This window comes from Ascaphus truei, chromosome 5 (assembly GCF_040206685.1).
Source record: "Ascaphus truei isolate aAscTru1 chromosome 5, aAscTru1.hap1, whole genome shotgun sequence".
Taxonomy (NCBI): domain Eukaryota; kingdom Metazoa; phylum Chordata; class Amphibia; order Anura; family Ascaphidae; genus Ascaphus; species Ascaphus truei.
The window spans coordinates 89,909,002-89,923,636 of record NC_134487.1 but is presented as its reverse complement, the minus strand read 5'-3'; the positions used below and the strand labels follow the sequence as shown (position 1 = coordinate 89,923,636).

Sequence of the window (14,635 nt, the reverse complement as noted above, 5' to 3'; positions counted from 1 at the left end):
TTTCTGTCTGTCCGAGCAACAGCTCTAAGACCATGAAACTAAGGCCGTGCTTATAGTGCCGGCGACAGCGACGTGACGTCGCCCGAAAACAAATACATTGCCGGTGACGAGCGACGCCGCCATCACGAAAATCTGAAGCTGGCAAAATTAGATTTTTCAAGGTCCGTCACGTCACGTGACGGCCCTTTAACAAATCAAATTACCGGAATACCGCGACCCCCCCGTCCAGCGAAACATAACTTTCGCCGGTGGCGACGGGTGACGTCACCCGCCGTGTCGCCGTCGCCAACGATGGCACTATAGGCACGACCTTAGAGACATGAAACTTTGCATGCATACTAAGGGGACCCTACGGGGGTGGGTTAGTTTTTATTTAAATGCATACACACTTGTGCACTTGTCTTTTAAATAAACTCAATCTTCACTTCGTACAGCACCCCACCCCTGATGTCATTGAGTGTCAGGCCTGCACCAAGGCGAGCGATTATTGGCCAGACAAACGTTCTATTTTGGGACAGTCAGTTTTTTTTTCTCTTGTTTTGATTGCTCCCCATCTGATTGGTTGTACCCACTACGCGAGGCTGCTGATTGATCCTTTCCTTTGCAGGAAGGTATGTGATTGGTGGCTGCACTGAGCTGGCGGCCTTCCGGATTTTCCTTAGGAGTATAGCATAGGCCGCAGCCCGGGAGGTATAACCGCGAGTGTGTGCGGGAGAGTGAGTGAGGTGAGTGGCGCTCAGTTAGGGATTGTGTCATTTTCCAAGAAGGGGTGTGAGCGATATGGGTTTATTATATAGTGAAGGGACTGTGTGTGTCACTGAAGAGTAGGGAGGTTGTTTGAACTGGGGCGCTCCCTAGGATTTGTGGCGGAGAAAGTGCTGCAACGCCTAAGCTATTCAAATAAATTGGAATATAGATATGTGATTGTGTACGAAGTGTAAAAGAGTATATAAAAATATATACTGGCCCTTTTTTGATGATTTCCTGGTTGCTGCTTGACTTCGGAGAAGGGAATCCCGTCTCCTTCTTAGCGTGGCAGTTGTAGTGTGAAGATAGTCAGCGCAAACCTCATGGGCCTCCCGATGTCGATGGAACCGAATGAAATATGGATGAAAAAGAATTAAAATCTCAGTGTATTAGATACACATGTGGGGGATGGGGGAAGAGGGGGGGGGTGGGGAAAGGGGGAAGGGCAGGGGGTGGAAGCAAGGAGGAGGATAATGCTGGAGGGGTTGATAATTGGTTTTCCACTTTAACTAATCAAAGAATACATAAAATTATGGATTCAGTGACTCCCACGGGCTTGTGTGGTGTCTCTCCCTCAACGCTGACTGTAGTGGATTTATTACAGACTCATATGCTGGAGTCTCAATATACATAAAACTCACACGGCCTGATGTGAGTCCTTGTCCTCAGAGGGTGATGTCCTGTATGGATGGTGTCTGGGTTGTCTCAGCAGAATTATCCCCCGATGGGTGTAGTGTGTGAGTATCTCCTCTCCCCGTTTCCCAGATGACCAAAAGGAGTGTATGCCAACAAGGGTTAACAACAATAAAAAAGGTCTTTAATGGGTATACAGTGGAGACATAAGCATATGAAATGCAAGCATGTGGTGAACCATAAAATGTATAGAACAATCTATGACACAATGAAATACAATAAAATAAGACACAATGAAATAAAAATGAAATAAAGCAAACACAAGGACTACACTCACACTTGATGTCAGATAAAATGGCCCAGCCTCAGCCGCTCGGTACACTCCTGCACGGTCTCCTCCTCCGTTCTTGTTCCCAGGAACCTGACGAAGCTTATTGCGAAACATGTTGTTCCCTGCCGGAGCTCATTGAGAGAGGGACCCAGCACACTACAGGACATCCGGTGCAGATCCCCTCTTCCGGTTCCACTGCCGGACGCGCCAGTGGGAACAAGAACGGAGGAGGAGACCATGCACTAGTGCAGCGGTGCGCAAACTGTGGGGCGAGACCCCCAGGGGGGGCGCGACACTGCCGACGGGGGGCGCGGGGTTTACAGAGGCCCTGCGCGCTTCCCGAAGGCACTTAAATTAAGTGCCGGGGGAGCTGCAGGGCCTCTGTAAACCTAACTTACCGTGGCTCCGGCGGCTTCCTCCCTGCGTCGCCATGGCAACGCGGCGTCAAAATGACGCTGCGAGGTCATGTGACGTCACGTTGCTATGGCAACGTGACGTCATTACGCCGGAGCGCGGGTAAGTTGGGGTTGGGGGGGGGGGGGGCGCGGGAGTGAGGGGACAGCCGGCAGGGGGGTGCAGGGAAAAAAGTTTGTGCCCCCCTGCACTAGTGTAACGAGTGGCTGAGGCTGGGCCATTTTATCTGACATCAAGTGTGAGTGTAGTCCTTGTGTTTGCTTTATTTCATTTTTATTTCATTGTGTCTTATTTTATTGTATTTCATTGTGTCATAGATTGTTCTATACATTTTATGGTTCACCACATGCTTGCATTTCATATGCTTATGTCTCCACTGTATACCCATTAAAGACCTTTTTTATTGTTGTTAACCCTTGTTGGCATACACTCCTTTTGGTCATCTGGGAAACGGGGAGAGGAAACACTCACACACTACACCCATCGGGGGATAATTCTGCTGAGACAACCCAGACACCATCCATACAGGACATCACCCTCTGAGGACAAGGACTCACATCAGGCCGTGTGAGTTTTATGTATATTGAGACTCCAGCATATGAGTCTGTAATAAATCCACTACAGTCAGCGTTGAGGGAGAGACACCACACAAGCCCGTGTGAGTCACTGAATCCATAATTTTATGTATTCTTTGATTAGTTAAAGTGGAAAACCAATTATCAACCCCTCCAGCATTATCCTCCTCCTTGCTTCCACCCCCTGCCCTTCCCCCTTTCCCCACCCCCCCTCTTCCCCCATCCCCCACATGTGTATCTAATACACTGAGATTTTAATTCTTTTTCATCCATTTTTCATTCGGTTCCATCGACATCGGGAGGCCCATGAGGTTTGCGCTGACTATCTTCACACTATCACTGAAGAGTAGAGCTGGGCGAACCAGTTCAAATCCTTTTCTCGGAATTTCTCACATATTTTGTAGGCGAAATCCAATCTCCCTACCAAAAACCCCTCTTCTGTTTAAATGTCCCATGTCACTTGGGCAAGTAGGAAGCTGTGAAGTTATCCCTTACAGCTTCCTTTTGGCCCACATGACTGGGACATTAAAACAGCAAACAAATACTGGTAGCACTTATAGAGATAAGTATCTCGGGAAACAGGGGTCGCTGGAGCTTACATTCATGAGGTTCAGTTCCGGAGATCCCCTGCTTCAATCTTATTTTTTTTCACCTACTCCAGGCTGGTGTTAGCCGTGTCTTTCCTACAGTATGTATGTAATGGCCAATATATTGACCCTTATATATAGTATATAGACAAGATAAGATCAGCCAACCTAAAATTGATGATAAAATAGTATTTAAAATAAATTACAGTACCTACTAAAACCATAGCAGCCAACACGTCAACTAATCATGGGTCAAAGGCTAAAAAGGGTTTAATATAAACTTAAAACTATACTACCTACTATACCACCCTTAGTGGTCAGTAAAGCATTTCCATGCAATGCTTTTCTAACCACTAAGGTAATCAAGGGGTTAACCCCTCCCGCCTCCAGTCTAGGACATGTGGTTGTGGCCGTTTAGCTGTGAACAAATCAGCAGCAGCATTTAACCACTACTCACCAAGCCAGCGGGACCTCTCTCCACTTCCGCCACCTGCTTCACCGCCAAGGTATGTCCCTAACCCTAAAAAAAGTAAACTTAACCCATAATGCTAACGCTACCCCCTACCCTAAAAACCTTAACCTCTTATCCTAAGCCCATACCCTAAACACCTTACCACATCTTCTACCCTAATCCCCTTCCATAAAACCTTACCCCTTACCCTAAAACCCCTTACCATAAACCCCTACCATAAAAACCTACGCCCTTACCTGAAATTCCCTATCCTTAACCCCCTGCCCTACTCACTAAATTAACTCTTAAATGAACTTACCTTGGGGAAGTGGCCGGCAGCTGCGTGTCTAGCTGGGAAGCTTCTTTAGCAGAGGGTTCCTCTGCGGCCAAATGCCGGCAGAGACTTGGTCGTGGCCAATAAAAATGGAAAAAAATGAAAACATGAAAAATGAATCCCTGACCCATGGCACAAAAATAAAAAATAAATCAAGCCGGAACAATAAATCTAATCCAGATGCATCCTACCTGTGGATCCTCAATTTGGCTGAACCCCATTAATTTCAAACCTATTTTTAAAAGAAAAGAGAGAAAAAAAACATGTCAGGACCGATTTATGCCATTTCAGGTTTTCACTTTTTGGGACTGATCCATGGAAATCCCCAGGCCAAAGGAACCGGCTGATCCGAGGCACATTTAAATCTGACCCAAAAAATCCTTCATCTCAAGGTGTGGGGCCTATGCAGAGAACTGCGAGAATGGCCATTCGCCAGACTTAGAACTCTCCATGTTTTTGGCGGATTCCCCTCGCAGTATGCAGGAAAGTGCGCATATCTGGGAGAGGAATCCGGCAGAGAAATGGCGTGCCCTGGCGAGAAGGGCTCCGCTGGCGAGATCTGTCAGCAGAGAGCGAGATCCGCCTCTCTCTGCACAAATCTCGCCGGCAAATAATTTTTTTTTACATAACAAATCTATTGCTATTGTAGATGTGCAGGGGGTCTCCGGAGATGAACCGCATTGGTTTTATGTCCGGGGACACCCTGCTTCCCGAGATACAGGCCCCGTTATGAGGTGCCGGTATCTCATATGCATGGAGATAGCCCGATCACGTGACGCGGGACATTTACATTCATAGGAGATACCGGCACCCCATAACGGGGCCTGTATCTCTGGAAGCAGGGGGTCCCCGGACATAAAACCAACACGGTTCATGTCCGGAGACCCTCTGCAAATGTACACTATTAATACAAATACAGTAATGCTGCTTTATTACCTTAGCGGCTTTCCGTTAAGGCAATGAAGGGGTTAAGTGACAGTAGCATGTTTATTGGGGAAAAGTGCCCCCAATAAACATAGCAAAACACAACACAATCAGCCTCTGTGCCCCCAACAACCCCTAAACCCCCCTTATATACATAACCCATAGTTATTTTTTAGGCACAGGAATGGTACTATAGGCTGGCGGTGGCACTCGGGTGTTTCCGCAGGGGTCCCCGCTTGCCTGCAGTATCAAGTCTGTGCCCCAAAAAATAATTTAAAAATACAAATACTTCAACATAAATACACCCCCCCCCCACTACCCACCCCCGTGAGGCATAAGCACCATCACCCCACAAACCGGGAGGCCTACACTCCGTCCCTTGGGGACAAAACCCCCTACCCCCAATACCCACATTCAAAACAATACACACACCCCCGCAATAAACATAACAATTATTAAAAAGCTATATATAACACACCCACAACATATTGCAAATATATTGTGGTGTTACTAACCCCTTAATAACAATAACGCTTAATAAGCGCAAAAGTTATTAATGGGTTAAGCCACTCTGCACCCATTCATTTGTAGGTTGGCTTCATCATTCACATATTATATTTATATGGGTGAGTGCTACAGTATATGTATTTATTGTATTTATTGTTCTTTATGTATTTTAAATGGGCAAATTCACTATTATCCAGATGTGGATAATAGTAATTGTGCCCATTACTATACTGTATGTTTTAGGGGGGGGGGTGTATTTCTTTATTGATATTTGTGTTTCTAAATTAGGGGGGGGCACAGAATTGGTACTGCAGGCCCATGCGGACACCTGCGGGTAACACCCGAGGGCAACCATCGGCCTATAGTATCATTGCTGTGCATATATGTACTGTATGTTAGGGGGGTATAGGTGTTGTTGGTGTAATATATATATATATATATATATATATTTGTTGGTGATATATATATATTTATTTATGTATATATATTTATATATATTGATATGTATATTTATTTATTTATTGTGGGGCTGTTGTGTGTGTATTTTTTTTATTGTGGGTAGCGGGGGTGGGCGAAGTGGTTATTAGCCCCAACGGTGGTTGTTTAGGGCTTGCGGGAGGGCTTAACCCCTTCATGACCTTAGCGGTATTAACCGCTACGGTCATGAAGGGGTTAAGTCCACCCGCAAACCCCCCCCCCCCCACGAGCCCTAAACAGCCACCAAGGGCTAAATACCCCCTTCACCCACCCCCGCTACCCACAATAAACCTGGCACGGCTGGTTAACCCCTTCATTGCCTTAGCGGTTAGCCGCTAAGGTAATGAAGTGGCCTTTAAATGCATTTTTCCTGCCTCGGATGCATGCCGGGGGTCTCCGGTGCTGGTATTAATGAGTATCAGCTCCGGAGACCCCCGGCATCAATCCGAGCCAGGAAAAGGGCCTGATTTTTTCTATGTATCGCCGCTCAGCACCAGATTTTTGCCAACTTTTGTTGGCAGAGCGAATTGGAGAAAATGTCTCCATTCTAGTAGCGCCGATCAGCGCCGAGATGCTGATCGGCGCTACTAGAATACGGTGGGTTTTTAAACTGGCGAAATATTGATTCTCGCCACCCGCGGGGCAAGTTTTTTTTCCGGAAAAAAAACCCCGCGGATTTTCCTCATCTCGCCAGTTTACTGTATTGCTGTAGGCATATTTTCCAAAAAAACTGGTGAGATAGGGCTTCTCGCAGGTTTCTGCGTAGGCCCCTGTGTCTGTGTGTCAATGAGGGGGAAGGTCACTGAGAGAGTGAGTCAGTGAAGAGGGTGGATGTCACTATAATTTGGGCTGGGAGTCTCAGAGTGGGGCTTGGGGGTGCAGCCTCACTCACTGGAAGGTGAAATTAGTGATTTGGGTAAAGAGGGCGCCATTATCGATTTGATTCACAGTTTCAAGTCTGCAATGGAAAAGATGACTCCACACAACCTTGTGAAAGCAGGTACTTTAGCTTCAAGTCAATATTAGGAATGCATGCATTTAGCACTCACTAGGATAATATTGACAGATGTAATCTACAATCTACAATGGTAACAGAAGATTGGAGTGAAGTTGATTAGATACAGTACAATGCAGTCTGGTACGGCCACATACACCTTCTGTTTCAACTCAATACAAAATTAAACTTCAATTGCAAAGCAGCAACACACGTAGAGGAAAAACGGAGCACTATTCAGGGAAAAAAACGGATCCATAGGGGACTCACTCATAAAAGAAATGATCAGGCTTTATTGGATCATATAAAAATAACCTCTAGAGAGGCAGCATAGCACAACGCGTTTCGCACGTACAGCACTTCATCATGGTGTCAATGATAAAGCAGCAGATAACCAATGCTTAGAAAGGGCATTAATGCATTTATCCGCATGTAGCCCCGGTGCCCTCCATGTCCCAGAGACCCCCCTCCCGAAGTGCCGAGCGGTCGCGGGTGCTGCCGGAGGCAGAGACGGACCCGCCGGCACAACACGAGGGTGGGGGCCAGTGCAGGGAGCGCTCTGAGTCCCGGCGGCGCACCCGGCTAGCGGGGGCCGCCATTTCCGGTACTCGCACTTGCGCAGTGATCGCGCATGCGCAGAAGGCTCACAGGAGCCAGGACGAAGTCATGCGAGTGCAGAAACAGCCCAGGGGAGGTTGCGGCGACCAGTAGGGAGTCGCGCATGCGCAGGGAAAGCGCGCACGCGGCCCCAATGTGTTTGCAGCCTCCACGGGACTACAACTCCCATGAGGCTTAGGGTCAAGCATACCAGGTGCCTGATAGTGGCCAATGAGGGCCAAGGATTCCCAGACAGGCAGATAGATACTTTTCGCGGGCTTAGAGCAACGGCAGTTGGAGCTGGGAGCAAGAAGGGGAAGGAAGGGTGTAGGGAGCAAGTGGCTCCTACACCGGGTAAGGTCCCCCAGGTCCCAGACAGGCCCCAACTCCCCACCAGGTTAGTGGGTAAGTGATAAGGGACGGCCCCTAGGTTAGGGACTCTGCCCTTAGGTTCGTGGTGTGCCATCTTGTCAGGTCACAGCTGTCAGTAAAAACAGAAAAAATACTGTGCGCTACTACCTAACTAACTACTAGGTTTTATAGTATATGAATATACACAGTGCAGTGACTAAACCATAAAATATGTGATAAAGGATTATACCACAGCTCCCACAGTGAGATATATAAAAAATAAATAAATAAATTGTATCACATAACCGTGTTGAGGATACAGGCGTCTGCTGCTATAAACACAGGGGGTGGCTCAGCACCCCACACACACTAAGAAAATGGAAACAAAAGAAAACAGTGCACAACGCCAAATGGTGAAGCAAGTTCAACAATATAATTCAAATTAAAGGGGTAATATATCTGCGTACATAATAAAGGTTGGTAAAGTGCATTTAGTGTGTATCTCACCGAGCACCAATACCTTCAGCTGAACCTGGCTGCGTGAAGGGAAACCCCCTTGGGAGCAAAAGATTGACGTCCTGCCCCAGAACCAACAGAGTGGCACTATCTGAGAGAAGCAAGCACCTGACTCTCCTGACAACAGCTGCCGAGTGGTAAACAGTGTGATACACACTAAATGCACTTTACCAACCTTTATTATGTACGCAGATATATTACCCCTTTAATTTGAATTATATTGTTGAACTTGCTTCACCATTTGGCGTTGTGTGCTGTTTTCTTTTGTTTCCACAGCTGTCAGTGCTGTGAGGGCTGGCAAGAGGGCATCATGTAAGGTTGCAGTGCGTTGCTGCAGGTGTTGGGAGTAGTAGGTAGGAGTTAATCAGAGGGGACCCGGGTGGTACGGGAGAAGAAGTGTGGGTGCAGGGGGTCAGTGACCCACCTGCATAGGACAGGCTACCCCATAGGCCCCTATGAGTTTCCCCTGAAGCCATTTAAGGTTGCTGTGCTGTAGGGACGGCCTATAGTAGCAGCGAGCATCACCTTAGTTCACAGAGTCAGTTAGGGACTCAGCAAACACTGCGCATCCGTTCAGGAGTTTGGGCGCAGACCTCCGCTGCCGCTACAGAGGCTTTCCGCGTGGGATCGTCCCTGATGGTGGTTCCGGTGTTCTTCTGTCATCGGATCCTTTGTGAAGCCCGTTGCAGGCCCGAGCACTGTAACCCTTATCAACAAGTGCACCAACGATCCTATTAGATTCACTAGTGACTGCGCAGTCACACATATCCTCTCTCTGTAAGAGTGCGGGACATTTTGTGGGGATTATTGGACACGGGGTGGGATCACCCGGTGTAGGTGGGAGCGTCCTGCGAGACGCATTAGTTAGTGTCTCCTCTAGAGAGGGACACCGGTTGATCTGTTGACTGTTATTCAAAGAGAGTATTATTGAAGTTGCCGTCAATGGTCAGTAAAGCCCTTTGCTATTTCCCATCCAGTGTATGTGGTTATTTGTATGTGTCCTGCGAGGAACAATTCCCGCTCTGCTGGGAACCATCGCAGGTGGAGGCGCTGCACCGAGTACAGGGTTACTCATAATATACTTGCCCCAGGTTCCCCATGGCGGGAGCTCAGCCCTCCTGTGAGTCTAACAGGTAAAGAACCACACCCGGTAACTGTAGGTTCTCCGCACTCACACTATATCTGCGATTGGGTGGGGGAATACCCGTTACACGCATAACAAAGTTTAAATTGATACTGTATGTAAATGCTGTGAGTACAAAGAAGTATTCCATTAATTCCTTCTTTGTCCTAATTTTGTGATTACATACCTGCATTAAGTAAAGCAATTATTTTATAATAAATAATTTGGATATAATCTGTACTCTTCCCAGAATCTAACTAAGTACTTAAAGCAGGATATCACAATGTGCAATCATTTCTAAGTAAACAGATTTGTATATCATATATTACATAATATATACATTGTTCTTTGTTAATCTTTCAAAAACATATTGCATATAAATCAGATTTGCCAAGTAACCCTTTGTGCAACAAATGTTCAGAGACATATTAATAAAACAAATGTGTAATAAGACACCAGTCAATGTGCTATTTTAATCAACCAATCATGACTTGTTTCTGTAATCCCAAATTGCATTACAATAGTCCTCATCTATCCTCTAATTAGCAGAATTGACAGAATATGCAATATTTTAAACATTTGTCATGGCTTGACATTTACAGGCATGAAGTTAACATATACAGTACATTTCTAACCGCTGAACTATGAGTCACAAACAGTAATTTAATTTGTATACTTCTTAATGGCAGTATTATGTGCAGCTGCTATTATTTACACTCTAAAGGCACTAGGTTAACAAGGTGAAGGCTTAAACCTGTGGCTGGATTAGGGTAGTTTCTTGGTACCAAGGCGAGGTAATTACCTAATTTCTTCATATCCCCGTCCACTCACGGACTCCCTGTGGATCCTGTCCTCCCAATGGGTAGTCATATGGGGCTGATGACCTGTCTGATATGGAGGCACATGCTACTCCTGCTCTATTTACATCCTCTATTGTTTCTAACCTAGTCCAGGGGGACATTCCTCTTTTTATCCCCTGCTAGGAACTCTCCCCATATCCTGACTAGTACCACAGAGGGGCTCTGCACTTGGTATGAAAAGAATAACACAGTGGTGATCACACATATCTAGAGACCATTTTATTTACAAACTGTATTTTGAAAGAAAAGTATACCTGAGTACCAGGATGGTTTTTATTATCAATTGAAATCATGAGTCTTTTGTCTGGGGATATATGGAGCAGTTGGCAATAACATGCCAGAGGGAACAATGAAGCCTGCTACGTCTGTACAAGTTAATCTTCAGAAATCAAGTTTGATCCAATGGGGTCAAACCCAATAATTGTCTGGCTTCCATATCTATGTATTTCTTAATATTAAAAGGTAACCTCTGGATGATGGTCTTTATCGAAATATGTACAACAATAGATAGACAGCCTGTATTTTCTATTTTATTTATATAGCAGTGATTTCACTTTTTGACAGGTTATTTGTGAACTGAACGTATTATGTGGCATCATAGCAGTTTCATTATTTCTTCTCATTAACGAGCAGATTCAACAACAAATGTAAGAACTAAAGCGTTGTTTTTATTGTGCCAGCGTTATATTTTTCCTTTTGTTTTTTGAAACAACACAATATATCTTGCAACGAGTTCAAAGCAATGGCTAAGTAGTATTAGTATTACAAACAATATAGTAGAAGAGACACTAAGCAGAAGGGCAAATATGGTACAGTTAGGGGAAGGTTATGTTTTTATGCTCATCTTATACTGCTCCCTCCCCAAATTAACTTTGGCTACAGTATTCCATGTTAAAAAATGATGTGTGCAGTTAAAATGTTCTAACTGCATGCATGAGCAGGTTTATGAGGTTTAATATTTATGGGAATAGACACATCTGAAAAACAGCTGCTTTCCACTTCAACGAGTGTCTGTTTCAAGGGTTATACATGAAAATAAAATATAATTCAATCATTGTAGCTTTAATGTTGGAAACTTTAAATTACAAATTTAATTTCTTTCTGTACAACATTTTGCAAAGATACCTGAGCACTGGTAGACTACAATATCTTTAAAAGAAAAGTAGATATTTGATTGTATTGAAAATGATGTTTTGATTAGAGGTAAAGTTAGAAAATTGTGGAAAATGATTAGCCAAAACGGTTTGGCAGTCAAAGCTCAAATCTCGACAATTTCGATCGAAATTTGGCTTTTTTGTTCTGAAATTGTCAAATTGTTGACAGAGAAGACTGTATATTGAAATATGGGATTTGCTGGAGAGAAGGGTATTTCTCTTTTTCTCCACCAGTGCAACCCATACAGTATTTCAGGATGTGGTCAACTTTTATAAGTTAAACTGCTTGCATGGTTTACACACCTCTAGTCCTGGTGGGAGCAAAGAGAGGGGCGGCAAGCCCCTCCGTGCAATGCAATGCACAGAGGGTCAGAGACATAGAAATATATTTTTCTATTAACTACAATTTAATTACAGTATGTATTATATTGGGCTTTTATATAGCACAGTATAATTATCAGGCAGAGACATGCCTGACCTGTCTCAGTCAATCAGTTCCAGATGAGTTTGATTTAGGTTTGGTTACCTGGGATTGGTTATTTCTGTATTTGTTCCATTATTTTGTATGGCTGTCAAATAAAATAAATAAATATGACTGAATCATTATTTAAAGAAGGTTAATTAACACTTCAACCCGGAGCACAGGATTGCAGATAAGTTAGGTATAGTGAGTGGTTGGCAGTGTATTCAAGTTGTGCAAGTGCAGTATACAGTACAGTACAGTGTAGTAATGTACAGTACATGCTATGAAATTTGATTTATTCGACCATCAATGTTTCAGTTTGTAACTTTCTAGTGGAATTTGGAACCCGAAGCATACCTCACTGACAATCTTTCTTTGTTCGCCGCCAGTCTTCCTCTTGTTTACTGGCAGCGTTCCCCTTATTGCCACGGAGTGTTTCCCTTATTCTCTCTTGTAACAAGTTCTTTTTATGCTTTCAGTTGTAGCACTCAGGACATTAAAGTATTTTTAGGAAGAGAAAAATGAATGTACGGTATTTTTCAAAATACTTACCGTTCTATTTCTGGAGGGAATGATGTTCGTATAGTACATACTTGTCATATCACATCCTGCAAAGGACTAGCCCTAAGGTTATTGCCTAAAATTTACATTTCCATAAAATACTAAATCTTTGTTTTTGAACGGGTTTGATTTTCTTGACAAATGGTGTCTCTTAAAGTGCTCCGGAGTGTGTTTAAAATTACTACTGTGAAGCGCTATGTACATTAATGGCGCTATATAAATAAAGACATACAATACAATATGTTTTCATAAATAAACCGGCAACTTACAAATTAAATGGGGATAAATTAGAAGAATCATTGAATCATTGAAAGGCATAAAGAGAGAAAAACATATTCAGTTAGCATGATCGAATACTACGCTACTTATTATAAACAAAAAAAACACATGTAGGGATATGAATTAAATGCTGCTTTAAGTACATGTACAAATAACACAAAAAAACCATCTCTCCATTTCACACTGGGAGAAACCTTCCATGAAGCCGAGTTAAAAAAAAAAGAAGGAAAGTATGCCCCTCCTTTAAAATGTTTATTTTCTCCCTATTTTCTGTGTTTGAATAATGGGTCCCATTTTCCTTGGAGCTTGCTCATTTGTCACATAAAATAAATGCTACAGTACCTCGTTCAGGAGAATTTAGGTACAGTGTTAATGGTTGCAGTGCATATTCAAAGCCTTTGATGAATGTAGGCAATTAAATGTTGTGTTCTTGGAAGCAATGAGTTTTTGTATTATCAACTGTTTAGCAGGAAAATAGGGCCTTACAGGGCATGCCAGTGATATTCTTAACATTAAAAGAAATTCAACTTTTCTACTTCCCATTCTGTGTGCTGGGAGTTAAAGGAGATAAATAATAGCACACGTTTAGGGCACATTTACAGAGCATCATGCATATAACCTCACAGTCTGCTCTGATGCTTTTGAAGTCTCCTCTCTTTAGCACCAAGGTCATTTCATAATTAGTATATCTCTGTTGAATGCAGTCCCCAAGGGTATTCTGTGTGTGGTTGCTATGAGCTACAGATATGGAACTTTCCATTCAATGGCAGTAGGCATTTCTGAACATAACCCTTTCAGCAATGTTTGTGCCTGCAATTATTTACTCATAAGTTTCATTCTTCAGCCCAAATATTCATTTCTAAAAGGAATTGTTAGTGTGCGAGAGGCCCTAAATATATTTTCTTCAGTTAAATACATTAAGGGCTATTATGGAAATCATTGATTACATCATTATTTGATTGTTGATTTTGAGGATTATTATTTTTTGCTTGAGATTCATCCATGTTACACTTCACAAATAATAAATCAGATATTGAAATGCAATAGAAATATAAGTTAACCATAGAGTATATGTATTTGTGTTTGTAGTTGGGATGACAGCAGTTCCGCTAGCAGTGGCCTTAGCGACACCCTTGATAACCTCAGCACAGATGACCTAAATACAACCTCATCCATCAGTTCCTATTCCAACATTGTGTCTCCTAGAAAAAGTAATCAAACGAAGGTAAGAGTACGGGTAAAAGTACAGGTAAGAGTACACCTTAGTTCCAATCACAGAGAGAGCAGAAATTATTTTGAAATATTCTGTTTGTAGGTACTGTATATCACTTGTAAGTCGTGCTAATTACTGAATTACAGTATGAATATGATATATATATATATATATATATATATATATATTTATATATATATATATATATATATATATATATATATATATATATATATAAAAAATTCTAATTTCATAGTGTTTCTGAACTATATTACAAAGCCATGCACAGTATTACAACCCTGGGAGAGCCAGTGCCACGTGTTGCTGCCCTGTGGAAATGCTTACTGCTGTCACCCCTTGTCCGAACGACTTACCCTGAGAACGACTTACTGTCCCGCCCAACTGATGACACACCCTCCTGCCAGCATGACTGACTCAACCGCCCACCCGAATGAAGAACTCGGTTATACCGAGTCTCCCACCTGAATTACTCACTCTCCTGCCCGCCCAAACGACTCACCCTCCTCCCGGGCCTTAATCCTGG

General features: G+C 43.5%; 1 protein-coding gene across 13 annotated transcripts in view; it reads left to right on the top strand.

Moving 5' to 3' along the window:
- NAV3 (neuron navigator 3) overlaps positions 1-14,635 on the top strand; it is an 879,638-nt gene that overhangs the window by 755,003 nt on the left and 110,000 nt on the right. For all 13 annotated transcript variants that reach the window (XM_075600199.1, XM_075600193.1, XM_075600190.1 and 10 more), the window contains one exon: positions 13,968-14,103. In XM_075600199.1, the coding sequence (XP_075456314.1) occupies positions 13,968-14,103 (136 nt within the window). The remainder of the gene's footprint in view (positions 1-13,967; positions 14,104-14,635) is intronic.